The sequence below is a fragment of the Podarcis vaucheri genome (genome assembly GCF_965113315.1).
Source record: "Podarcis vaucheri genome assembly, chromosome: 7".
In the NCBI taxonomy this organism is placed as follows: Eukaryota; Metazoa; Chordata; class Lepidosauria; order Squamata; family Lacertidae; genus Podarcis; species Podarcis vaucheri.
Window position 1 is genome coordinate 94,116,203 of NC_138765.1, and position 25,712 is coordinate 94,141,914.

Sequence of the window (25,712 nt, forward strand, 5' to 3'; positions counted from 1 at the left end):
AACTGCGTACTGTCTTCTGACATCTCCCCCACAAGGTCTTCAGAAATGTTTTGCCTGTTTATTGACATCCCCACCCACTTCTCTTTTGGTTCAGTACATTAACCTCAGTGACTTTGGCTGCATATACACCATACATTTAAAGCACAAAGAATCCTGGGAACTGTAGTTTGTTGAGGGTGCTGGGAATTGTAGCTCTGTGATGGCTAAACTACAGTTCCCAGGATTCTTTGGGGGAAATCATGTTTTTAAAATGTACTTCAAATATATGATGTATATGCAGCAGAATCACCTGGCCAGATCTGACTGACTAGCTAGCAGGGCGACAGTATACCAGTCGTGACATGATGATCCCAAGCTAGTTGGAATTGGCCATGTGGCTTTGTGCTCCGCTCATTGTTGCAAGAGGTAGACTCCATGCCCATTTAGTTTCTAGATTTGTTTATACGTAGACTCAGATTGCTGTATTGGTGAATTATTTTAATTTGGCTCTATTGTAAACTACCTTGGGAGCCATTAGGATGGTCTATAAATAGAGTATATAAACAAATAAATAATATAGGCACAGGAAATGAGCCATAGCTAGAAGGTGGGGTGGCGGCATTGAAACACCAGAAAATAGCTGGAAAGTGGACAATTGATTTTTTTTTTTTGGGGGGGTGAATATTGTTTCAATGAAAACATGTTAGGGAAAAGATCTCTCTCCCTCCCAACACTGTTTCTGGCCTCAAAAAGACAAAGAGAATATTCAACATGGGCCTCATCTAGCACAGTAACTTGCAGCAGAATTCAACACACATCTTCTCCTATGGAGCAACAAGTTTAGAAATAATAAAAATAAAAATAAATTTTATTTATATCCCACCCTCCCTGGCCAGAACCGGGCTCAGGGCGGCTAACATCAAAAAAAATATATATAATACATTAAGACATAAAATCCAGCAATTGACTGAAATACAGCTTAAAATCGAATTAAAATCAAGATAAAGGAAGCTGCCTTAGACCTTCACCTTTGGCTGTCTTGATGCTGTGCATTTCCCAATCCCATGGAGAAAGAGGTCAGGCAAAGCTGATCATAGGTTCCAAGGCCATGGAAGTAGCAACTTACTCCCAGGAACACTAGAAATAGACTAAGGCTTTCCAAGCCTCTATCTCCAGACTATCTCCTCCAGACTCCACCCCCTTGTAGAGAACCTCAGAGCCTTAAAGGACCAACTCTCTGCCCTGAAGACAATCACTCCTCCTCTCTCCTGCAGCCTCCCTCCAGATGCCCCGCCTGCACTGCTGGATTTGTGATTTGCAGTGGGAGGCACCTGTTCTTCAAGCTATGGGGAAGGTGCCTGAGAAGGGTCCAGGCTCTGCCCTGCAGAGCTCCCTTGGTGGCCTGGGAGGTTCTTCTGGAACTTTTTTTCAACAGTCTCAGACACAAGGGTCTTCCTAACTTCAGAAGTCAGCTCTGAGCCCTGACCCAGACCTGACTTCCCATCTCTGACTCTGGCTCCATGCTAGATTTAGGGGTCATGTCATAAGGTAAGAAGTGTGAGACATGTAGGAGCCTTCAGTTGGCTTCTCAGGTCCTTGCTAGGATTTGCATCTTGATTTATCAATAAAAAGCTACCTTCATACTGAGTTAGACCATTGGTCCATCCAGCTTAGTGCTGTCCACACTGACTTACCAGGGTTACAGTTCCAGCCCTATCTGGAAATGCTGGGATTGAACCTGGTATCTTCTGAATGCAAAGCAGATGGTCTACAACCAAGCTATGGACCATCTCGTGACCTTCTTCTGTATAGAATTTCAGCCTTAGAATGTAAGCTGGGAATGCCTTTTCTTTACTCACACTCAACCTTAGGTAGCCTTAATAGCAGGTTCAGATGTCACCCCTCCCAAAAGAAGAATAGAAAAATGCATGAGTGGGGCTGCAGGGGCATATGTTCTAGCCCCAATCCCATTGCACAGGGCTGCCATAATCCCCTAATGCCTACACAGCATGGAAAGGGAGTCTTGTACACACATGGATCTCTTCCAAATGAACGAGATGCAACCCTAGCTTAAGTGAGGGCATATCCTGGCACACAGTGGCAAAAGCATGGATGGTCTGTTTGTGGCCACTCTGTGCATCAGTGATGGGGCAAGTCTGATCCATGTGACCTTGCAGCCTCATCATATAGGCCACATTCACACCTTGCATTGAAAATATTATGATAGCACCTTATAATCTTGTGTCTTGCCCCAAATAATTCTGGAAGCTGTACTTTGTAAAGGGAATGTGGCCCTTGGGCTGAAAAAGTTCCCCCACCTCTTAGGCTGATAAAAGGATGCCTACTCATTTCTGAGTCAACAACACTTGTGAATTCATTAAACACTTGTGTATCTCATTAGAAGGATTGAATGAGCCCAGCACCCCCATTCCACCCACCCCTTTGTTTCTAGCTTCTAACCTCATCTTCGAATCTGCTTAGAAGGGAGTCTCACCCTTTAAGGAGCAATTTGCTACTCCCCCTGGGCTCCCCCTTGCTCTCAGTGGGTGATCTCCAGTCACCCAGATAACAAGGGAGGAAGGAACAGCGATGCCAGCTTTCCTTGAAGCAGGTCATCCATGAATGAGAGGGAATCTTTACTGAAAACTGCAGGAGGACACAAATATTTTGAAGGCTCTGGTAAGCTCAAGTGAGTGGTACATGTTCATTGTTTCCTTTGACAGAAAATCCTGAAATACAGAACCATCACGGCACTTTTCTCTAGCTGGAGAGAACATGTTTGGGCGAGGGATTCAAAACTACAGAATTGTCACTTCTGGTTGAGCATTTCTTAAGAAAGATGCCTCGGCTCTTCAGTCACAGCCCTGTTGTGAACAGTGTGCCAAACAATTGTCTCTGCAAATTGCTTTGTGACTGAGCCAGTATCAAATTTTCATTTACATCTGCAGTAAACAACTTTGCATTAATGTTTGTAGCTCCAGCATGGAGTTAGCAGCATTTCTGTTATCTCTGTCTCGTGTTTCCTACGAAAAGCGAAAGTCAAGGCTGTTGAGGTGTGGCAGAGCCTGGCAGCATGCTGCTAGTTTGCTTACTGGTTTATTTAATTATTTCCACTTACTATCTAAGAGTGTATATAAATATATTCACACACAAAAGTAGAATAACACCATGTCAAAAGACATAAACAGTATCCATATACACAATGCTTTTTTCTAAAAAAAATGTTTAGGGGTACTCTCATTTTGACTAAAGAAAAATCACAATTTTATAGTTCATATTGGGGACTGTCGTATAGGAAAGCTTATGCCATAATACATTGGGTAGCCTTTAATGTGCTACAAAGCCTTTTGTTGTCTTTTCTGCAAGAGGCTCACACAGCAGCCCCTCTGGAAATGGTTTCTGTAATGTCTAATTTATGCCTTTGTTCTGAAAAGTACAATGAAAAAGGATTTCTTTGGTGGAATTTGGGTGGCAAGACATATAGCAATGGTGGCGAACCTATGGCACGCGTCGCCCCAGCAGGGCAGCTGCTTCTCTGCTGGGGGTGAGGGGGAGAGTAGGGCTCAAGCGCAAGCAGGAGTGGAGGCGGGGATCTCTCAGAAGTGGAGTGCACTTTGTGCTGAGAGATCCCCGCCTCCACTCCTGCTTGCAAGCAAGTAGGAGCAGCATTGGGCAGCTCATCGAAGGAGTGCCTGGCTGCCTTCAGGTGGTGCAGGGGCTCTCAGGTGCAGCTTCAGGGCTGCCTCCACCTTCCCCAACCCCAGCAACTATTCAGCCTGGCTGCCTTCACGGGGTTGCAGGGGATCTGATGCGGAGGTGGGGGCTGCTTTAAACTTCTCCCTTGAGGGGAGTGCAGCCGCGAACCCCTCAATGGAAAGTGTGAGGGATCCTGCACCTCCCCAGTTGAGCAGCCCTGATCCAGCTCCTGTTCCCATGTGAGCAGCAACACTGCCCAGCGGAGCAGCCCGATCCCACTCCTACTCGCCTGCAAGTAGGAGCAGGCGGGGGGGGGTGGCAGTGGCAACATCCCTTGCCTGCTCGCTTTCTGCCCTGGCCCAGCCTCACTCAGTGCCGGAGCTGCCAGAGCTGGAGGAGGGGGTGGTTGATGTTGTGGCTGCAACGGCAGAACCCAGCGTTGGAGGGTGGCAGGTGCCTTTCCTCACTAGGAAAACGGAAGTGTGGCATTCAAAATGGAAGTTATACTCAGAAGAGAGCATGTTCAACTTCCGAAAAAAGTTCCAAAACTGGAACACTCATTTCCAGGTTTGAAGCGTTCAGGTTCCAAGTAGTTCGAGAACTAAGCTGTTTGAAAACTAAGGTACCACTGTATTTCATAGAATCATAGAATCATAGAGTTGGAAGAGACCACAAGGGCCATCGAGTCCAACCCCCTGCCAAGCAGGAAACACCATCAGAGCACTCCTGACATATGGTTGTCAAGCCTCTGCTTAAAGACCTCCAAATTAGGAGACTCCACCACACTCCTTGGCAGCAAATTCCACTGTCAAACAGCTCTTACTGTCAGGAAGTTCTTCCTAATGTTTAGGTGGAATCTTCTTTCTTGTAGTTTGGATCCATTGCTCCGTGTCCGCTTCTCTGGAGCAGCAGAAAACAACCTTTCTCCCTCCTCTATGTGACATCCTTTTATATATTTGAACATGGCTATCATATCACCCCTTAGCCTCCTCTTCTCCAGGCTAAACATGCCCAGCTCCCTTAGCCGTTCCTCATAAGGCATCGTTTCCAGGCCTTTGACCATTTTGGTTGCCCTCCTCTGGACACGTTCCAGTTTGTCAGTGTCCTTCTTGAATTGTGGTGCCCAGAACTGGACACAGTACTCCAGGTGTGGTCTGACCAGAGCAGAATACAGTGGCACTATTACTTCCCTTGATCTAGATGCTATACTCCTATTGATGCAGCCCAGAATTGCATTGGCTTTTTTAGCTGCCGCGTCACACTGTTGGCTCATGTCAAGTTTGTGGTCAACCAAGACTCCTAGATCCTTTTCACATGTACTGCTCTCAAGCCAGGTGTCACCCATCTTGTATTTGTGCCTCTCATTTTTTTTGCCCAAGTGCAATACTTTACATTTCTCCCTGTTAAAATTCATCTTGTTTATTTTTGCCCAGTTCTCTAATCTGTCAAGGTCGTTTTGAAGTGTGATCCTGTCCTCTGGGGTGTTGGCCACCCCTCCCAGTTTGGTGTCATCTGCAAATTTGATCAGGATGCCCTTGAGTCCATCATCCAAGTCGTTGATAAAGATGTTGAATAAGACCGGGCCCAAGACAGAACCCTGTGGCACCCCACTAGTCACTCTTCTCCAGGATGAAGAGGAACCATTGATGAGCACCCTTTGGGTTCGGTCAGTCAGCCAGTTACAAATCCACTGAGTGGTAGCATAGTCAAGACCGCATTTTACCAGCTTCTTTACAAGAATATCATGGGGCACCTTGTCAAATGCCTTGCTGAAATCAAGGTAGGCTACATCCACTGCGTTCCCTTCATCTACCAGGCTTGTAATTCTGTCAAAAAACGAGATCAGGTTAGTCTGACATGACTTATTTTTCAGAAATCCATGCTGACTATTGGTGATCACAGCATTCCTTTCTAGGTGCTCACAGACTGTTTGCTTAATGATCTGCTCCAGAATCTTCCCTGCTATTGATGTCAGACTGACTGGGCGGTAATTATTTGGGTCCTCTCTTTTCCCCTTTTTGAAAATAGGGACAACATTTGCCCTCCTCCAGTCTGCCGGGACTTCGCCTGTTCTCCAGGAATTCTCAAAGATGACTGCCAGTGGTTCTGAGATCACATCTGCCAGTTCTTTTAATACTCTTGGATGCAGTTCATCTGGCCCTGGAGACTTGAATACATCTAAACTAGCCAAATATTCTTGTACTATCTCCTTAGTTATTCTGGGCTGTGTTTCCTTTGCTGAATCATTTGCTCCAAATTCTTCAGGTCGGGCATTGTTTTCTTTATCGGAGAAGACTGAGGCAAAGAAGGCATTGAGTAGTTCAGCCCTTTCTGTGTCCCCTGTTTGCATTTCACCATCTTCTCCTCTGAGTGACCCCATTGTTTCTTTGTTCTTCCTTTTGCTACGAACATACCCATAAAAGCCTTTTTTGTTGCTTTTAACCTCTCTAGCAAGCCTGAGTTCATTCTGTGCTTTAGCTTTTCTGACTTTGTGTCTACACGTGCTGGCTATTTGTTTGAATTCCTCTTTGGTGGTTTCCCCCCTTTTCCATTTTTTGTACACATCCTTTTTTAATCTTAATTCAGTTAAAAGTTCTTTAGATAGCCACCCTGGCTTCTTTAGGCACCTTCCATGTTTCCGTCTCATTGGTATTGCCTGACGTTGTGCTTTTAGTATCTCCCTCTTAACAAACTCCCAGCCCTCATGAACTCCCTTTCCTTTTAGTATTGTTGTCCATGGGATCTCACCCAGCACTTCCCTAAGTTTTATGAAGTCGGCTTTCTTAAAGTCAAGAAATTGAGTCCTAGTATAGAATCAAAGAATCATAGAATCATAGAGTTGGAAGAGACCACAAGGGCCATCGAGTCCAACCCCCTGCCAAGCAGGAAACACCATCAGAGCACTCCTGACATATGGTTGTCAAGCCTCTGCTTAAAGACCTCCAAATTAGGAGACTCCACCACACTCCTTGGCAGCAAATTCCACTGTCAAACAGCTCTTACTGTCAGGAAGTTCTTCCTAATGTTTAGGTGGAATCTTCTTTCTTGTAGTTTGGATCCATTGCTCCATGTCCGCTTCTCCGGAGCAGCAGAAAACAACCTTTCTCCCTCCTCTATGTGACATCCTTTTATATATTTGAACATGGCTATCATATCACCCCTTAACCTCCTCTTCTCCAGGCTAAACATGCCCAGCTCCCTTAGCCGTTCCTCATAAGGCATCGTTTCCAGGCCTTTGACCATTTTGGTTGCCCTCCTCTGGACACGTTCCAGTTTGTCAGTGTCCTTCTTGAATTGTGGTGCCCAGAACTGGACACAGTACTCCAGGTGTGGTCTGACCAGAGCAGAATACAGTGGCACTATTACTTCCCTTGATCTAGATGCTATACTCCTATTGATGCAGCCCAGAATTGCATTGGCTTTTTTAGCTGCCGCGTCACACTGTTGGCTCATGTCAAGTTTGTGGTCAACCAAGACTCCTAGATCCTTTTCACATGTACTGCTCTCAAGCCAGGTGTCCCCCATCTTGTATTTGTGCCTCTCATTTTTTTTGCCCAAGTGCAATACTTTACATTTCTCCCTGTTAAAATTCATCTTGTTTATTTTTGCCCAGTTCTCTAATCTGTCAAGGTCGTTTTGAAGTGTGATCCTGTCCTCTGGGGTGTTAGTATGCTTGGCTGCTCCTTTCCACTGTATAGTAAACTTCAGAAGAGCATGATCACTCGCGCCTAATGATCCTTCCACTTCTACCCCACTAACCAGGTCATCAACATTGGTTAGGACCAGATCTAAAATGGCTGTTCCTCTTGTTGCTTCTCCCACCTTCTGGACAATGAAGTTGTCTGCAAGGCCAGTGAGGAATCTGTTTGACCTTATGCTCTTGGCTGAGTTTGACGTCCAACAAATATCCGGGTAATTGAAGTCCCCCATTACTACTATCTCCCTTCCTTTTGCATGCTTGGCCATCTGTTCCAGGAAGGCATCATCTATGTCCTCCGTTTGGCTTGGGGATCTATAGTAAACTCCCACAATGAGGTCTCTGTTATTCTTCTCTCCCTTAATTTTGACCCAAATGCTCTCACTTTGGCTTTGAGGATCTAAATCTTGGATCTCTTCACAGGTATACACATCCCTGACATATAACGCCACTCCTCCTCCTTTCTTGTCTGGTCTGTTTCTCTGAAATAGATTGTATCCCCCCATTATTACATTCCAATCGTGGGACTTATCCCACCAGGTTTCAGTGATGCCTATTATGTCATATTTAGTTTGCTGTACCAAGAGCTCAAGCTCATCTTGTTTATTTCCCATGCTTTGCGCATTAGTGTACAGACATTGAAGTCCATTAATCATTCTCCCGTATCTCTTATTTAAGGATTTTTTCCTCCCACCACTAGGTCCGCGTGCTGTTTGCTCCATTTGGTCTATGACATTTGGATGATCATCTTCATTAATTGATAGACTCCTACCTTCAGGAGCACTGTCTCCCTCCCCCACATTAGTCAGTTTAAAGCCCTCCTGATGAGGTTTCTGAGATTTTTGGCAAAAACATTTCTCCCAACCGTTGTGAGGTGCAGCCCATCACTTGCCAGAAGTCCATCTTCAAGAAACTGCAGTCCGTGATCTAAGAATCCAAACCGTTCCTGTTTACACCATTTGCGAAGCCAGCTGTTCACTTCCATTATTTTCCCCTCTCTCCCTGGGCCACGTCGTTCAACTGGGAGGACAGATGAGATGACAATTTGTGCATTTAGTTGCTTCAATTTCCTGCCGAGAGCCTCATAGTCTCTTTTGATCTTCTGGAGGCTATTGCTTGCAGTGTCATTGGTTCCCACATGAACCAAGAGGAAGGGGTATTTGTCAGTGGGTTTTATGATTCCTTGCAGTCGTTCAGTTACATCTTGGATCTTAGCCCCGGGGAGACAGCACACTTCCCGAGACATCTTGTCAGGCCCACAGATCACTGCTTCTGTTCCCCTCAGTAGGGAATCCCCTATCACCACTACACGCCTCCTCTTGGGTTTGGTCGGGGTTCTTCCGTGAGCTGTCCGTTCCAAGGTCGCCCGCACATTCCTTGAGGACTGACTTTGCTGCTCGTCTTCATATACCTGATCGACTGTAATGAGGGAGAGATCCTCAAATGGAGTCTGCTCTTCGTCTTCCATGCTAGGGGAGAGGACCTCAAAGCGATTGTGTATTTCTAAGCAATCAGAGTGAACCCTGGGCCTCCTACTTCTTTGAGTCACGTTTCTCCATATATCTGGCTCCTGTGTTGGTGAACTAGCCTCCTTCTCAGGGGAGTCCCCTGTCTCCTCCTTGGTGGAGATGGTGTGCTCTGTTGCTTCCAAGAAGAGCTCCAGCTCTCTAATTCTTTGGAGCGTAGCTACACGTTCCTCCAGTTGCTGGACTTTGTCTTTTAAGAGGGCAATCAACATGCAATTGCTGCAGGTAAAGCTGCCTGCAACCTTTGGCAAGATGGCAAACATTGCGCAGGAATCGCAGGCGACTGCAGCTGTTCCCTCCCCTTCCATCTTGAGATCGTGTCGTTGGGGTTGGCTACAGAGGTCCTCCATCATAAAAAGCTTGAAGACAGGACAAATAACTTCCCCCACACAAAAAAACACCTAGATCTCCCCCAACAAACGTTTGAGACTAGCTCCCCTAAATCTAAAAGATGGATCTAACAGACACAAGAAAACCCTTTTTGCTCCTTCTTCAACTGATGCCCTGCAAACTCTGATAAGCTCCTCCCACAGCTAATCCCCTGCCTCAACAGAAACCCTGCCCCCTCTGACCTTTACACAGGGAAAACAGCTAATCAGCCACAAAGAAACACACACACACACACATAAGAAAACCCTTTTTGCTCCTTCCTCAACTGATGCCCTGCAAACTTATTTCCCCTGATTTGAACTGTATTTATTCCACCCCACCCCCCGTGGTGATTTTCATGAGTCAAGATGAGAGTACCTCTAAACATTTATTTTAGAAAAAAAGCACTAAGTTATACCATAAAATTATATATCAATGGGAAAATAATTTAATGAAGAATGTAATGCAATAACTTTTAAGAAGGATTATTTATTACAACAGCAGTCATAAAGAAGAAGCATGAAACACACAGAAAAGAAGAAGAATGACCAATACGCAAGGGAACATGCCAAGGCTGCCCGCTGTCTCCTTTAATATTTATTTTGATCTTGGAAGTACATTGGTACCTTGTTTTGAGTCCAGTATCTGTTCTGGAGCCCCGGATGCTCAACGAAAGGGACCCTAACCCGACGAAAGGGACTCTCGACAAAGTGCCGCTCTGAGCACGCGTGTGGAGCGGTTTTGTGCTTCTGCTCATGCTTGAAGTGTGATTTTGTGCTTCTGCGAGTGTGCGAGTGGCAAACCCAGAAGTAACCCATTCCAGTACTTCCAGGTTTGCCGCAGACGTTCCATGAAATGGATGCTAAACGGGGCGGACTCAAAACGAGGTACCACTGTATTAAATAAGATGATATGAGAAGATAATATGATTAAAGGAATAACACTAGGAGAAAGGGTGTATAAAGTGAAGACATTCGCTGATGACCTGCTGGTGATGACAGAAAACCCTAAAGAAAGTCTTCATAGATCAATTGAGGTGATGGAAAATTTTGACAAGGTGGCAGGCTTTAAATTAAATAAGTCAAAAACTAAAATATTAGTCAAAAATATAACAAATGAAGAAAGAGCAGACTTAGAAAAAACATCAGGATTAAAGATCTGCCAAAAAGCTAAATATTTGCGCATTTGGATATCCTCAAAGAATATCAACTTATACCAGGATAATTATGCCCCAGCTTGGGCTGAAATCAGAAGAAACTTGGATACCTGTAGCAAATTGAAATTATCCGTTTTAAGAAGGATCTCTATAACAAAAATGAATGTGCTCCCCAAATTATAATTCCTTTTCCAATCAATCCTGATACTGGGTGGGACAGACCGCTTCAGGGAATGGCAACGATACACCTCAAAATTTATCTGGCAGGGGAAGAGGCCTAGAATAAGACATCAAATACTCATTGACACTAAGGACAGAGGAGGCTTCTCACTGTACTATGAGGCAGTCTGTCTCACCTGGTTAAGGGAATGGTGTATACAGTGGTACCTCGGGTTACATATGCTTCAGGTTACATACGCTTCAGGTTACAGACTCCGCTAACCCAGAAATAGTGCTTCAGGTTAATAACTTTGCTTCAGGATGAGAACAGAAATCATGCTCCGGCGGCGCAGCAACAGCGGGAGGTCCCATTAGCTAAAGTGGTGCTTCAGGTTAAGAACAGTTTCAGGTTAAGAACGGACCTCCGGAATTAATTAAGTACTTAATTAAACCCGAGGTACCACTGTAATGGGGAACCCAGACATTAGATCTTGAAGGATTCAATATCAGATATGATTGGCATGCATATCTGATTTATGAAAAAGCTAAAATACACAAGGATTTTACCAATCACATCATTAGAAAATCCTTATTTAGAGCCTGGGATAAATATAGAGACCTTCTAGAACAGAAGACACCATAGTGGATCTCACCAACTGAGGCATTAGCCATAAAGAGGAAAAATTCAAGTAGGAATTGGCCCACCTACCGAACATTACTTAAGGAGGAAGGAAACCAATTAAAATTAAAAACATTTGAAGAAGTAAGGGATCAAATGAGTGACTGGTTTCAATACAGTGGTACCTCTAGTTGCGAACTTAATTCGTTCTAGAGGTCCGTTCTTAACCTGAAACTGTTCTTAACTAGAGGTGCGCTTTTGCTAATGGGGCCTCTAGCTGCTACTGCGCCGCCAGCACACCATTTCCATTCTCATCCTGGGGCAATGTTCTCAACTCTTCCAGATTAGTGGCATTTGTAACCTGAAGTATTTGTAACCTGGGGCTTTGTAACTTGAGGTACTACTGTACTATCAATTGCTTGAAAGATTTAAGGTTGACAAAAAAAAAGGTTTGAGGTAGAAAATACAAGATTTGAAACAGATGTCATTAATTCCAAAATTAAAACACTTTCTAAGGCTTACCAACTCCTCCTTGACTTCCCAGAGGAGGTTAAGTCGGCTATGATTAAATGGGCCCAAGATCTAGGCCACACTATACAGATGTCCCAATGGGAGAATTTGTGGAAGGTAAATTAGAGGTTTGTTGCCTGTTACTCCATAAAGGAAAATATGCAAAAAATGTTATACCGGTGGTACCTGACCCTGCCCACCTAGAAGTTTGAAAGCACGTCAAAGTGCAAGTAGATAAACAGGTATTGCTCCGGTGGGAAGGTAAACAGTGTTTCCGTGCACTGCTCTGGTTCGCCAGAAGCGGCTTAGTTATGCTGGCCACATGACCCGGAAGCTGTACGCCGGCTTCCTTGGCAAGTAAAGCGAGATGAGCGCCGCAACCCCAGAGTCGGCCACGACTGGACCTAACGGTTAGGGGTCCCTTTACCTTTACCTGACGCCACATAAACTCTCTAAGATGTATAAAAACACACCAGATGTTTGTTGGAGATGTGGGGAAACAGGAGGCACCATGTTTCACATATGGTGGACCTGCCGAAAAGTCAAAGAGTTCTGGAATGACATACACTCAGAACTAAAAATAATGCTAAAGGTAAATTTTCCTTAAAAACCAGAAACATTTCTTTTGAGTATTACAGGTACAGATATCCACAAGGGCTTAAGAAAAAATTTTCTGTACACAACTGCGGCCACGAGGGTGCTTATTGCGTCATATTGGAAAAATGACAAACTTCCTACTAGAGATGAATGGTTACTCAAACTTACAGAATATGCAGAATTAGCCTCTCTTTCTGAAAGAATCAGAGACAAACCTAGACAGGAGTTCATTCTAGAATTGGATAACTTCAAGAACTACTTGAAAAATAGTTGTAATGTAAGCGCAGTAGTTCCCTTTGAATGATTTCTGTAAATGATATAGAATCATAGAATCATAGAATCATAGAGTTGGAATAGACCACAAGGGCCATCGAGTCCAACCCCCTGCCAAGCAGGAAAAACCATCAGAGCACTCCTGACATATGGTTGTCAAGCCTCTGCTTAAAGACCTCCAAAGTAGGAGACTCCACCACACTCCTTGGCAGCAAATTCCACTGTCAAACAGCTCTTACTGTCAGGAAGTTCTTCCTAATGTTTAGGTGGAATCTTCTTTCTTGTAGTTTGGATCCATTGCTCCGTGTCTGCTTCTCTGGAGCAGCAGAAAACAACCTTTCTCCCTCCTCTATGTGACATCCTTTTATATATTTGAACATGGCTATCATATCACCCCTTAACCTCCTCTTCTCCAGGCTAAACATGCCCAGCTCCCTTAGCCGTTCCTCATAAGGCATCGTTTCCAGGCCTTTGACCATTTTGGTTGCCCTCCTCTGGACACGTTCCAGTTTGTCAGTGTCCTTCTTGAACTGTGGTGCCCAGAACTGGACACAGTACTCCAGGTGAGGACTGACCAGAGCAGAATACAGTGGCACTATTACTTCCCTTGATCTAGATGCTCTACTCCTATTGATGCAGCCCAGAATTGCATTGGCTTTTTTAGCTGCCGCATCACACTGTTGGCTCATGTCAAGTTTGTGGTCAACCAAGACTCCTAGATCCTTTTCACATGTACTGCTCTCAAGCCAGGTGTCCCCCATCTTGTATTTGTGCCTCTCATTTTTTTTGCCCAAGTGCAATACTTTACATTTCTCCCTGTTAAAATTCACCTTGTTTGTTTTGGCCCAGTTCTCTAATCTGTCAAGGTCATTTTGAAGTGTGATCCTGTCCTCTGGGGTGTTAGCCACCCCTCCCAGTTTGGTGTCATCTGCAAATTTGATCAGGATGCCCTTGAGTCCATCATCCAAGTCGTTGATAAAGATGTTGAATAAGACCGGGCCCAAGACAGAACCCTGTGGCACCCCACTAGTCACTCTTCTCCAGGATGAAGAGGAACCATTGATGAGCACCCTTTGGGTTCGGTCAGTCAGCCAGTTACAAATCCACTGAGTGGTAGCATAGTCAAGACTGCATTTTACCAGCTTCTTTACAAGAATATCATGGGGCACCTTGTCAAATGCCTTGCTGAAATCAAGGTAGGCTACATCCACTGTGTTCCCTTCATCTACCAGGCTTGTAATTCTGTCAAAAAACGAGATCAGGTTAGTCTGACATGACTTATTTTTCAGAAATCCATGCTGACTATTGGTGATCACAGCATTCCTTTCTAGGTGCTCCTTTATATATAAAGGAAAATGACATCAAAATAGAAAAGAGAATTTTTACAAATAATAATAACAAATTAAAGTAATATGTTTATTATAAAGCGAAACATGGAGAGAATAGGAGGTCTTATGTTTGGGTAGAAAACACAGTTGAAATTATATGTAATTTTATTTGTGAGCATAGATATCCTTATTGGACTGACTGAAATGAAGATAACTACGTGTTGTATATACATGAAAAATGATTAATAAAGCATTTCTTTTAATGAAACACACAAAAAAAATGAGATATACTGGTTAAATTGCCGTGTTGACACTTTGCGTTAAATAAGTTGGTTTTGGGTTGCAGTTTGGGCACTTGGTCTCTGAAGGGCTTGCCGTCACTGACATATAGCAATAAAACTGCTAGAGGCCAGTATGGTTTCAAACATGTTGAGATTCTTGCATTGCAGGGGGTTGGACTAGATGATCCTCAGGGTCCCTTCCAAGTCCACAATGCAATCTTTTAAAAATATATATAATTTTTATTAATATGACATGAATATGGGCCACATTATTACAATGTAACATTACTACAATGGGGTCACGAAGAATCGGACACGACTAAACGACTAAACAACAACATTACATTGTCAAATCATACCAAATCATAATACTATTTATAAAGCCAATTATGCATTCCAAATTAAACAGATTTAGTGACTTCCTGTGTTCTGATCATCCGGAAATAATTATTCCTAGGTCCTGCACATAGTCTTATCTATAATCCAAATACAGCAATTCCAATCTTGATCCTGTCTTCTGTTTTTGCAGCCACTGGTATAATGACTTTCACTCATATTCAAAAAATCCATATCCATAGTCTGTTCATTTAAAGCATGTTCTATGACATTCTCAATCCTGAAATCAGAAGTAGCATAAAATGTAACTTTCACTTTTAAAGCTCATTTTCACTCTATTCTGTACTTCAGCACTTATGAGAAGCAAGTTCTTCTCAGATGGATAGGACTGACTTCTTCTTTGGTGATCCCTCATAGCCGAGTAAGATTGTCTTCCTAAAACACGGATTTTAACAATGAGTCCTTAGGTGACTGTGTAGGCCAATTATGGACCCACACATCCTTCCGCAGTGGGGACATTGGTTTCCTGGTGGGAGTTGATCACAGTGAGGGTTTGCCAAGTGTGCCTTCCTCTTAGCATGTTTCTCCCTTGTGTCCTGAGTTCGAGTGTCAGCTACAATTCTACATTCTACATAATTGCACAGACTTTCTTCCAATAGTCTAATTCAATTGTAACAACAATTTTGATTTTATCTCCAACTTTTCCTCAGAAAAGTTATTTGCACAGCTCTTTTCATGGGTCTTTGTGAAATGCTATTTTATAACTGCTGCAAGTAAGACAGCGACAACAACGATTCACATATTTTTTATTGTTTTCCTTTCTTTTTTCCCTATAAGCAGATGAAGTCATCAGATATTGACCAGGAATTATTCACAGAAAGCTACTGCAAAGTGTGCAGCGCTCAGCTAATATCAGAATCGCAGCGTGTGGCTCATTACGAGGTAAGAAACATCTGGAGGGCTGCAGTACCTCTGGGCTACAAAGAGGTCTGTAAGGGGTGCTTCTCAAATATCTTTGATTTTCCACTGCTCAGTGCAAACTTTGTACAATTGCTGTTGTGAATAGGCATTCTCAATGGGCAGCAGGGTGAGAATCTTATTGTTGGATCCACAAAAAGAAAATAAGGAGAATGGGTAGGATCCAGAGTAAGGCTGTGCACACAAGCCTACATTTAAAGCACATGACTTCCACCAAAGAGTCTTGGGAACTGTAGCTTGTTAGGGGTGCTGGGAATTGTAGCTCTTTGAGGGGTAAATTATAGTTCCCAGGATTTTTTTGTGTGGGAAGCATTGTGCTCTAAATGTGTGATGTGTAAGCAGCCTCTGTAAATTGGTCTTAGGTCCCACCGAAATCAATGGGACAAATTATTCATCATGGCCTAAGCCCCGTTGTTTTCAATGGGAACTAAAGTCACCTAAATTTGGGTGCAGTTCTATGACCCTGGCTCCCAGGAACATGGGAAATCTCAGATGTCCTGCTCTGTCATTAGAGATTATTTTATATCTGCTGTGTGTGAGGCTGCAACATCAGAGAACGAGATGCAATGGTGAATTCTAACCTCCTGGGCCAATTGGCATCTGAGCAGTGACAAGAGAGCCCAAAGGGGTGTGTGTGCCCGTGGGGTGCCAGGGGAGGGGTGAGAAATGGCTGGGTGCCAAAGGATCCAAAGCCACCTCAGTCTCCTGGCACATCCTTATTCAGCAGGGAAAGTTGGATATTCCTCCTGATTTTTCCTCCAACCTCATTTCTATCCTGCTAGTTGAACTGCCTTCCTCCTCACAGCCAATGCCCATTCATCTGAAAGTGAGCCCCATTAAGCTCAATAGAACTTAAATTGGGTAGCCTGGGATTGTGCTGCGAATTTGGCTCCATCCCTGTATATGCTGGATTGTACAGGGATGTATGTTTAGGGATGGTGAGCATTTAAAGCAACTGGAAAGTTTATTTGTTTGGAAAATTCCATTGCAAAATTTGGAGATGTATGAATTTTGAAGAATAGCTACATTTCATTTCATATTGTTTTGGAAAGTGAAGATTATGTAATTTTGCATTAAGATGTCAACTGAACGGAATATCTCATTCATCCTCAATGGTGTGTCAGATGTTTTCAGCTTTCTATTATAAATGTTAAAAATTCACAGGCTAAACATTCATTCAGGGTTTTTGTGTGACTGTCTGCTAAAAGACATGTTAAAGGGTGTTATCAACTGGCTATAAAACATGTAGAAACACACTTCAGACTTCATTGTAATAATACAACTGAGAGCATGTCTGTCCTGATGATCAGCAGGTCATGGTTTGAGCAAGGGGTCCCTGCAAAGTGTGAGCAGTGGGTTTCTATATGTTTTGCTCCTCCTGTTTCCACAAACCTGTCCTGGTCTGCCTGGCAACTTCAGAACAATATGACCAAGAGAAAGTGTTTGAAAGGAGCCCTTAGAATGCTGTATTGATGGTGTCATGTGACCCAGAGGAAAGACTGGTCATTGATGAGTGACACTAATGGAAACAAAAGGGCGTTTGACTGTAGGGGTGACTAATTTGATTCAGTTTGCAATCAAAAGTGAACCGAATTCACACTTTCTGAAATAATGTGTAAATCAGAACAAAACCATCCTTTGAAATGTGCACTTCTATGAATTTCTCAGTGCAATTATCCAACCAAGTAATGTGTGTAAAAATGCATATACTAGGGTAAACAGTGGATAAACATCTACATATTTGTGCAAATAGCAGCCAAAAATACATTATATTAGGGGGAAATCACTATGGGAAAAGGTGTGTTTTATGCGAAATTGTATTAAGAAATGGGTATATAAAATGGGATCCTAGTTGGGGAGGGGATATAAATAAATATTAACTATTAGGAGAATTTTGCGCCAAAACGCTGATCATTTTCAACTGACTTTAAAAATAAATCTCATGTGGAAATGCTGAGAACTGAAAACTGACAGAAACCAAAATTGACAGATTTGCCCATCTCTGGTTGATGGTTCTGGGCAGCTGGAATGCAAATCATATCCACCTGTGGCAAAGTGGAATGATGGTAAGCAGCAGCTTTTTATTGGGTTGGCAGAGAGGCAAGCTGGATGACAGTGGAGGAAGAAGCAGGATTGCTGTGGTTGTGGAACTCGCACCAGCTGCCTGAGTGCTGGCTTCTGCTCCCTGCAGTGTCTGCTCACGCTAATGTTGGGACACTAGCAGCTTGGGACAAAGCCAGCTTGCACCTCCTGTTCTCTCTACTCTGAATTGCCCACGAAAGGAAGGGGAAGGGTAAAATACAAATGGGGGGGGGCTAACTTTTGTAATCACAGCAGAGGCATTAACAGGGGTGTCTGGCCTTCCTTACTGCTAATCACCCAAACTGGTAAAACAAAGGAATGCATGGGGAAAACTGACCTAACAGCTTGTCTTTGTCATAACTGATGCTAATTAATGTAAATTAATAACACCAACAAACAGACAAAAAGGAGTGATTTCATTTTATAAAAATTTTATTGCAGGATATGCTGTTCTCTAACTCAGGGCTGGAATAAGACCTTTAGAGGCCCTAAAGCACTTAAAAGATTTTGGTGCCCCCATATATATCTAATTTTAAATAAGAAACCATAAAATAAAATTTTATTTTCCGAAATGAAACAAAAGCTACAGTACAGCGGAAAAAAATGTTTATTTTTGTATACTTCCCCTTTATTTATACTTGAAAAATTTCTGTACTTTTCTAATTTCAAAGGGTTTGATCTGATCCTCAAAATTAATCTTACGTAATGCATCTGGTTCTATACTTAGCAGAGGTAAGGCATCCAGCCTGCCTTGTTGCACAGTTGTTCTGCTGGGATTTTTTATATCCTTCAGCTGAGAAAATGAATGCTCAGCTGAGCAATTTGTGACCATTAATGTTAAAAATCCAGCAGTAGAAAATTTCTGTGGTGCCCCCTTCCCTTGATGCCCTAAGCACCTGCTTATTTTGCTTTATGGTTCATCCAGCCCTGCTCTGACTGCAAAGGAAGTATCAAATTCTAACCTGCTATTCCTGTTTTGGAAGACAGCTAAAGAGAGAGAGAAAGAAAGATACCCTCACCTCCCCACCTGAAACAGACCTGCATCATGGGGACAGTTTAGTGAAGAATCTCACAACCAGTTTTTCTGCTCAAATGCTCTCTGCTGCCAAATCATTGTAAAAAGCACTGATTTGTTTTCATTATCAAGAATAAGCCTAATGACTGCTACCATTTTTGCTGCTCTGTCTGAGCAATGTGGATTTATTTGGGGGAGGTGTGTGGAAATGGGGGTGGGTTTTTCCTCCACTCAGTGGTGGAATCCACTCCCTATTCCTGCTGGCTCTGTTTTTCACCCACCCACCCTTTCTTTACGCAGATGATGCTAGAGAAACAGCAGAAAGAGTTATCCTGCATCTCAGGGATGCCAACTTGAAAATAGTGGGGGGCCCAGGTCACATGATACAGCACACACACACCATTGAAATGGCAATGCCCATCCACCTGGGGGGGTGGCCCTCTCAAATATTTTATTGGGGGGTGAGGGTGATGCATCCTGATCTCAGTCTGGCATCTTGTGGATGAAGAAGTGGACACCCATCTGCTGCTAGCTTCTGATTCAGTTCCAGATCCATTTCATAGAATCATAGAGTTGGAAGGGACCACGAGGGTCATCAAGTCCAACCCCCTGCAATGCAGGAATTTTTAGAAAGCTAGCTCTTTTTAGAGCACACAACTCTGAGATTAAGCGTCTCATGTACCGCCAGCTGAGTTATCCCATCTCTTCACAGCTTGGGACCACAGTGCCTAATGGAAGACCTTCTCCTTCTCACATAGATACCATGCTGTGTCTACGGATGTCCTCCTCCATGTGCATTTAGGGGGTGGCCTTTTGTGGTTTCCCCACAGCTACAGAAGCTTGCTTCTGAAGCACCAGTAGTGAATGCAAAAGGGTTCTCTGTGCAAAACGGAGGTGGTGGATCCTCACCTGAAGAAATGAAAGCATCTGTTGCCAAGTTTACCAGGAGGGAGAATTTTGTTGGAAAGGCACTTTTGTTCCCACCAGGACTAATAAGTGGCTTTTTATTGGTAGTTTGTAGTGGGGGGGGGGAATCAGGTCCACAGAAAGGCATTTACATTCCCCCTTGCTTCCCCCAGGTAGAAAGTTAGTAATGCCTATTATGGAGGCCATCTATAAAGTGTTCCCTTTCTCCAGCTTGCAAAATTCTCATGCTTTCAGCAGTTACCTATAAAGTGAAACTCAGTGACAGCACAACTGAGCTCCTCAGCAACGGAGGACAGTGGTTGTATCCAATCCACACCCCTGGGGCAAAGAGATTTGTAAAAAACATAAACAACCAAGTTTTTAAAAATGTGTTGTTTCTAAAGAACAAAGAACTTTTTTTAGAAGAGGGAGGTGTTTTCTGCTCCAGCTTGTTGGTAATGTGCTACACCATTTCTGCTCCACTGCAGTTCACCATCTGCCAAAGACTTTACTCGCCTCCCTGTCCACTGTGTCAAATTTCCATAGCGTTTCCATTAACCTCCTTCCCCTTGTGCGCAGTTGCTCCCTCTAATGTTACTTCCTCCTTTTCCGCACCCAGAATGCAAGTCTGCGAAAACTCCTCCCCTTACTTCCTCTGTGTACAGCATGACTTGTCCCAGGCTCCTCCCCCTCCCCCTCTACGTCAGACTGACTGTCAGACGACAAGCTGCTGATAATCTATTTAGGCTCTCTATAACTGCTGGTTTCTGTCCTTTCATCTTTTCCCGTTTGCCTCTCCCTGACAGTTGTTATCCCACCCCTTTCATTTCAGTGCAAAGAAATGGGCTGCAAATTACATAGAGATGTCATGACACTTTCCCCAGAAAGACAAAATACCAAAAGCAACCCCACCGCCCAAAACCCTGAATCTTGCAAATCGGCAATAACTCTGCATGGGTGAGCTTCCTGGTATCCTAGATGCACCTTGTCACTCTGAATGGCACCCTGAAGCCCTTCCTCCACCTGATTCCATGGAAGGGTGTTCCCATGGCCTCTGGTGTGTAGGGGAGAAGGACGGTAGAAAAATGTCAGGCCAACCTTTGTCAAAAAATCAAAATACATGTGCGTTACTAATCTCCTTCCCAAGATAGGCAGCTAAACTCACAGACTGCTTAACAGGTGGCTGTTGGAAATAATTGGCACATGTCAGGGAAGCATGGATGCCCAAGCAGAACATGTTTGAGAGTTAAAAGAACATTCTGCTTTCTCCAGTTACCAGCACAAATCCATCCACATGGTCCCTCTTTCATCCCTTCCCACTCCAATTGGCAAGGGCTGCCTTACTCTCTCTCTGACTTTGTCCCCCAGTGTCGAAAATTCAAATGTACTGATTTTTTAAAAAATGACCTATAAAGTCATTTCTCATATGAAGTGAGGAATAAGTGGCACTCTTACAGTATCAAAAGGAGCCGCACACTTACAGTATTCCAAAAATGGAACTGTTGGCAATGAGGTTCATCTCCCCCCCCCCCATTTCTCTATCTGCACTGGTAACGCTTTGAAATGTGCTTTCATTATTGCCAATGAAATTGCTCTCTGAGAACCAGAGGCTTAACAGAGAACACTTCCTTTTCTCTTCCTCCTCAAGCCATTTCTCAGGAGCATGTTGTGTCTGTGGGGAATGTTCAGGGAGGCAAGAGAGGATATATTGTTTAATGATATTCTTCGTAACTTGCGTTAGCAAGTTCTATATCTTAGCAGTTTCAACATTCCCCTTTAAACACACAGCAGTTTGTTTGTTCCAGACTCGTTTGAGCCTCTCTATATAAGATTCCTGGTAAGATCCCTTCTTGTCTCTCTTAAAAAGAATATACACAACAAAGTTATTAAAGTCAATATTGTTAAATAGTGGGTAGACATATCAGACGATGCAGTGATTTCTCCAAAGCAGCTCTTTATTTGTAAGCTGGAACAGAACTGAACAGCAAACAGCTCAGCCGGCCTGCTTTTATAGGCAGCCGGCTGTCACCATTGTAGCAACAACAACCCAGGATTTCCCGCCTAAAATAACTGACGTGGACCTGAGTGAAAACTATATACACGATACTCCTGGTGGCCAGGGTGAGAACTTCAATACATAACAAATATAAAAGTAGTTTACTGACAATCATTCAGTTCACAGTTAGATCCCTGAAGGCAGACTTAGGTTACAAAAGTATATACACATGTAGAACTATCCCATAAGGGAGTTAGTTCCAAGTCAGCAGTCACCTTTGCTAACACATGGAAAAGCAAAATGGAGAAGAAGAGAGCAAAAGAAGAACGTGTGCTCATTCTTGCCCAGATTAGGCCACACCCACATCTAGTCACGTGCAGAGAGAGTTCGGTCCCAGCTCAGGAGGAAACAGGAAGTTTTCTCCTGGCTCGTACAAAGCATCCCCTAGCATGTCCATTCTAGGAATGTTGTACTTGACTGCTATGTGTTTCACATTCCACAGTGTCTTGAACAATGACATGCCTAGCAATACAGGCAAGTTAGAAACCATGGTTGTGAGCTTTTGGGATGGACCTGTCCATCTTAGTGTGCATTTGTGGGGCATTATTTGCCAGAAGGGAAACATAGGAAGGTGTTTTCTGCTCCACCTTGCATTTGTCACACAGATCTATTTGTCGCAAGCTCTTTTCTGCCCCCAAATGTCTGGCTTGGCCTTCTGTCAGAACAAATGTGCGAACTGATGAGAATCCTTTTCATGCATTAAAATATATATACCAGGGCTTAAATTTGGAAGAGGCAGCATAATTCCCCCCCCCCCCCCACACACAGGTCATAAAGCATGGCAGTTGCTCCCACAGGAGGCAGGGATGGCCACCGCCTTGAATGACTTTAAAAGAGGATTGGACAAATTCTTGGAGGAGGAGGGGGTTTGGTCGGATGGCTTGGTCAGTGGCAGCAATGCCTCTGAATCCGAGTTGCTGGAAACCACAAGAGGGGAGAGGGCTCTTGTGCTTGAATCCTGCTTGCGGCAATCCTACAGGCATCCGGTTGACCACTGGGAGAGCAGGATGCTGGACTAGCCGGGCCATTGGCCAGATCCAGTAGGCTCTTCCTTATGTTCCCAAGGCTCCCCGGGCATGAGGACTCCATCCCTGCAGGAAAGTCTGTACTCATGTGTGGCTGAACGTGCTTACAAACCTCTTCACAATAACGCACAGAGTCATGAGAAGGCTTGTAAGAGAGTCTAGCCAAATACACTGACAAGCCTGCTTCAGATGAGCAGTGGGCCAGGAATTTCTCCCATGTAGACTTCATTGAAACAATGCTGCCAGCCATTTCTAGGGGGCTTGCACCAGGAGACTGCTTGGTGGATTGTGCCCCATGGGTCAGATCTATCTGTCTCCCTCTCTGACGGCCTAGAGACTGCCATCTAGGGCAACTGCCTACATTGCCTTTTAGTAGGACCAGAATGGATTCTGGTCATAATTTGTCAACAATCCTGCAGATATTATACTCATATTTATTTTCCAAAGGCAAATGCAATGAGGAGCTGACAAAAGAATCAGAATGTTTCCTGCAAATCTTTGCTTCTGACCTGACATGCAACAACACGCTGCCCTTGTGGGACATCTCTTTGTGACAGCCGTCCTCCTCCTCCTCCTCCTGCATGTCTCTGGGAATAATGACAATTGGATTTCATCTCTCATCCACATGAAAAGCTGTAGGAAATATCTCTAACCCAGAAGGCTTTAAAGAAAGGACGAGGTTGCCTGGGGATTTGGAATGACATGTGCTTGGTACGCAGGCAGGAACATTTATTTATTTAAGCATTTATATTCCACTTTCCCTCCAAGGAGGGTGCACACGATTCTTCCCTTCTCCATTTTATCCACAACAACACTGTGAGGGAAGATGGGCTGAGAGGCAGTGACTGGCCCCAAATCTCCCTAGGGCTGAATGGAGATTTGAATCAGATCACCCAGGCCCCCATCCTGCACTCCAAACACTGTTTCACACTGGCTCAACATAGGAAGCTTATACTGAGTCAGACCAGTGGTCTATTGCTCAGTATTGAATCATAGAATCATAGAGTTGGAAGAGACCACAAGGGCCATCGAGTCCAACCCCCTGCCAAGCAGGAGACACCATCAGAGCACTCCTGACATATGGTTGTCAAGCCTCTGCTTAAAGACCTCCAAAGGAGGAGACTCCACCACACTCCTTGGCAGCAAATTCCACTGTCGAACAGCTCTTACTGTCAGGAAGATCTTCCTAATGTTTAGGTGGAATCTTCTTTCTTGTAGTTTGGATCCATTGCTCCATGTCCGCTTCTCTGGAGCAGCAGAAAAGAACCTTTCTAACTCGTCTATATGACATCCTTTTATATATTTGAACATGACTATCATATCATAGAATCATAGAATCATAGAGTTGGAAGAGCCCACAAGGGCCATCGAGTCCAACCCCCTGCCAAGCAGGAAACACCATCAGAGCACTTCTGACATATGGTTGTCAAGCCTCTGCTTAAAGACCTCCAAAGTAGGAGACTCCACCACACTCCTTGGCAGCAAATTCCACTGTCAAACAGCTCTTACGGTCAGGAAGTTCTTCCTAATGTTTAGGTGGAATCTTCTTTCTTGTAGTTTGGATTTGTTGCTCCGTGTCTGCTTCTCTGGAGCAGCAGAAAACAACTTTTCTCCCTCCTCTATAATGACATCCTTTTATATATTTGAACATGGCTATCATATCACCCCTTAACCTCCTCTTCTCCAGGCTAAACCTCCAGGCAGACCTTTTAACATCACAGTAATCCAAGTTTATGCACCAACTACTGGTGCTGAAGAAACTGAAATTGACCAGTTCTATGAAGACTTACAAAACCTTATCGAAGTGACACCAAAGAAGGATGTTCTGCTCATTATAGGGGATTGGAATGCTAAAGTAGGGAATCAAGAGATAAAAGGAACAACTGGCAAGTTTGGCCTTGGAGATCAAAACGAAGCAGGGCAAAGGCTAATAGAGTTCTGTCAAGAGAACAAGCTGGTCATCACAAACACGCTTTTCCAACAACACAAGAGACGACTCTACACATGGACATCCCCAGATGGGCAACATCGAAATCAGATTGATTATATTCTCTGCAGCCAAAGATGGAGAAGCTCTATACAGTCAGCAAAAACAAGACCTGGAGCTGACTGTGGCTCAGATCATCAGCTCCTTATAGCAAAATTCAAGCTTAAACTGAAGAAAGTAGGAAAAACCACTGGACAGGTAAGATACAATCTAAACCAAATCCCTTATGAATACACAGTGGAAGTGAGGAACAGGTTTAAGGATTTAGATTTGCTGGACAGAGTGCCTGAAGAACTATGGATGGAGGCTCGCAACATTATACAGGAGGCAGCAACTAAAACCATCCCAATGAAAAAGAAATGCAAGAAAGCAAAGTGGCTGTCCAACGAGGCCTTACAAATAGCGGAGGAGAGAAGGCAAGCAAAATGCGAGGGAGATAGTGAAAGATACAGGAAATTGAATGCAGATTTCCAAAGAACAGCAAGGAGAGACAAGAAGGCCTTCTTAAACGAGCAATGCAAAGAAATAGAGGAAAGCAACAGAATGGGAAGAACCAGAGATCTGTTCAAGAAAATCGGAAATATGAAAGGAACATTTCGTACAAAGATTACCATAATAAAGGACAAAAGTGGTAAAGATCTAACTGAAGCAGAAGACATCAAGAAGAGGTGGCAAGAATACACAGAGGAATTATACCAGAAAGAGATGGATGTCTCGTACACCCCAGGTAGTGTGGTTGCTGACCTTGAGCCAGACATCCTGGAGAGTGAAGTCAAATGGGCCTTAGAAAGCACTGCAAATAACAAGGCCAGTGGAAGTGATGGTATTCCAGCTGAACTGTTTAAAATTTTAAAAGATGGTGCTGTTAAGGTGCTACACTCAATATGCCAGCAAGTTTGGAAAACTCAGCAGTGGCCAGAGGATTGGAGAAGATCAGTCTACATTCCAATCCCAAAGAAAGGCAGTGCCAAAGAATGCTCCAACTACCGCACAATTTCACTCATTTCACATGCTAGCAAGGTTATGCTTAAAATTCTACAAGGAAGGCTCAAGCAGTATGTGGACCGAGAACTCCCAGAAGTGCAAGCTGGATTTAGAAGAGGCAGAGGAACCAGAGACCAAATTGCAAACATGCGC

General features: G+C 43.8%; 1 protein-coding gene across 4 annotated transcripts in view; it reads left to right on the forward strand.

The window, feature by feature from the left end:
• Positions 1-25,712, forward strand: part of ZMAT4 (zinc finger matrin-type 4) — a 286,981-nt gene that overhangs the window by 58,936 nt on the left and 202,333 nt on the right. For 3 of the 4 annotated variants that reach the window (XM_082230608.1, XM_082230605.1, XM_082230607.1), the window contains exon 2: positions 15,367-15,468. In XM_082230608.1, coding sequence (XP_082086734.1) covers positions 15,367-15,468 — 102 coding nt within the window. Of the gene's footprint in view, positions 1-15,363; positions 15,469-25,712 lie in introns of all 4 variants that reach the window. The other variant, XM_082230606.1, reaches the window with a different exon arrangement.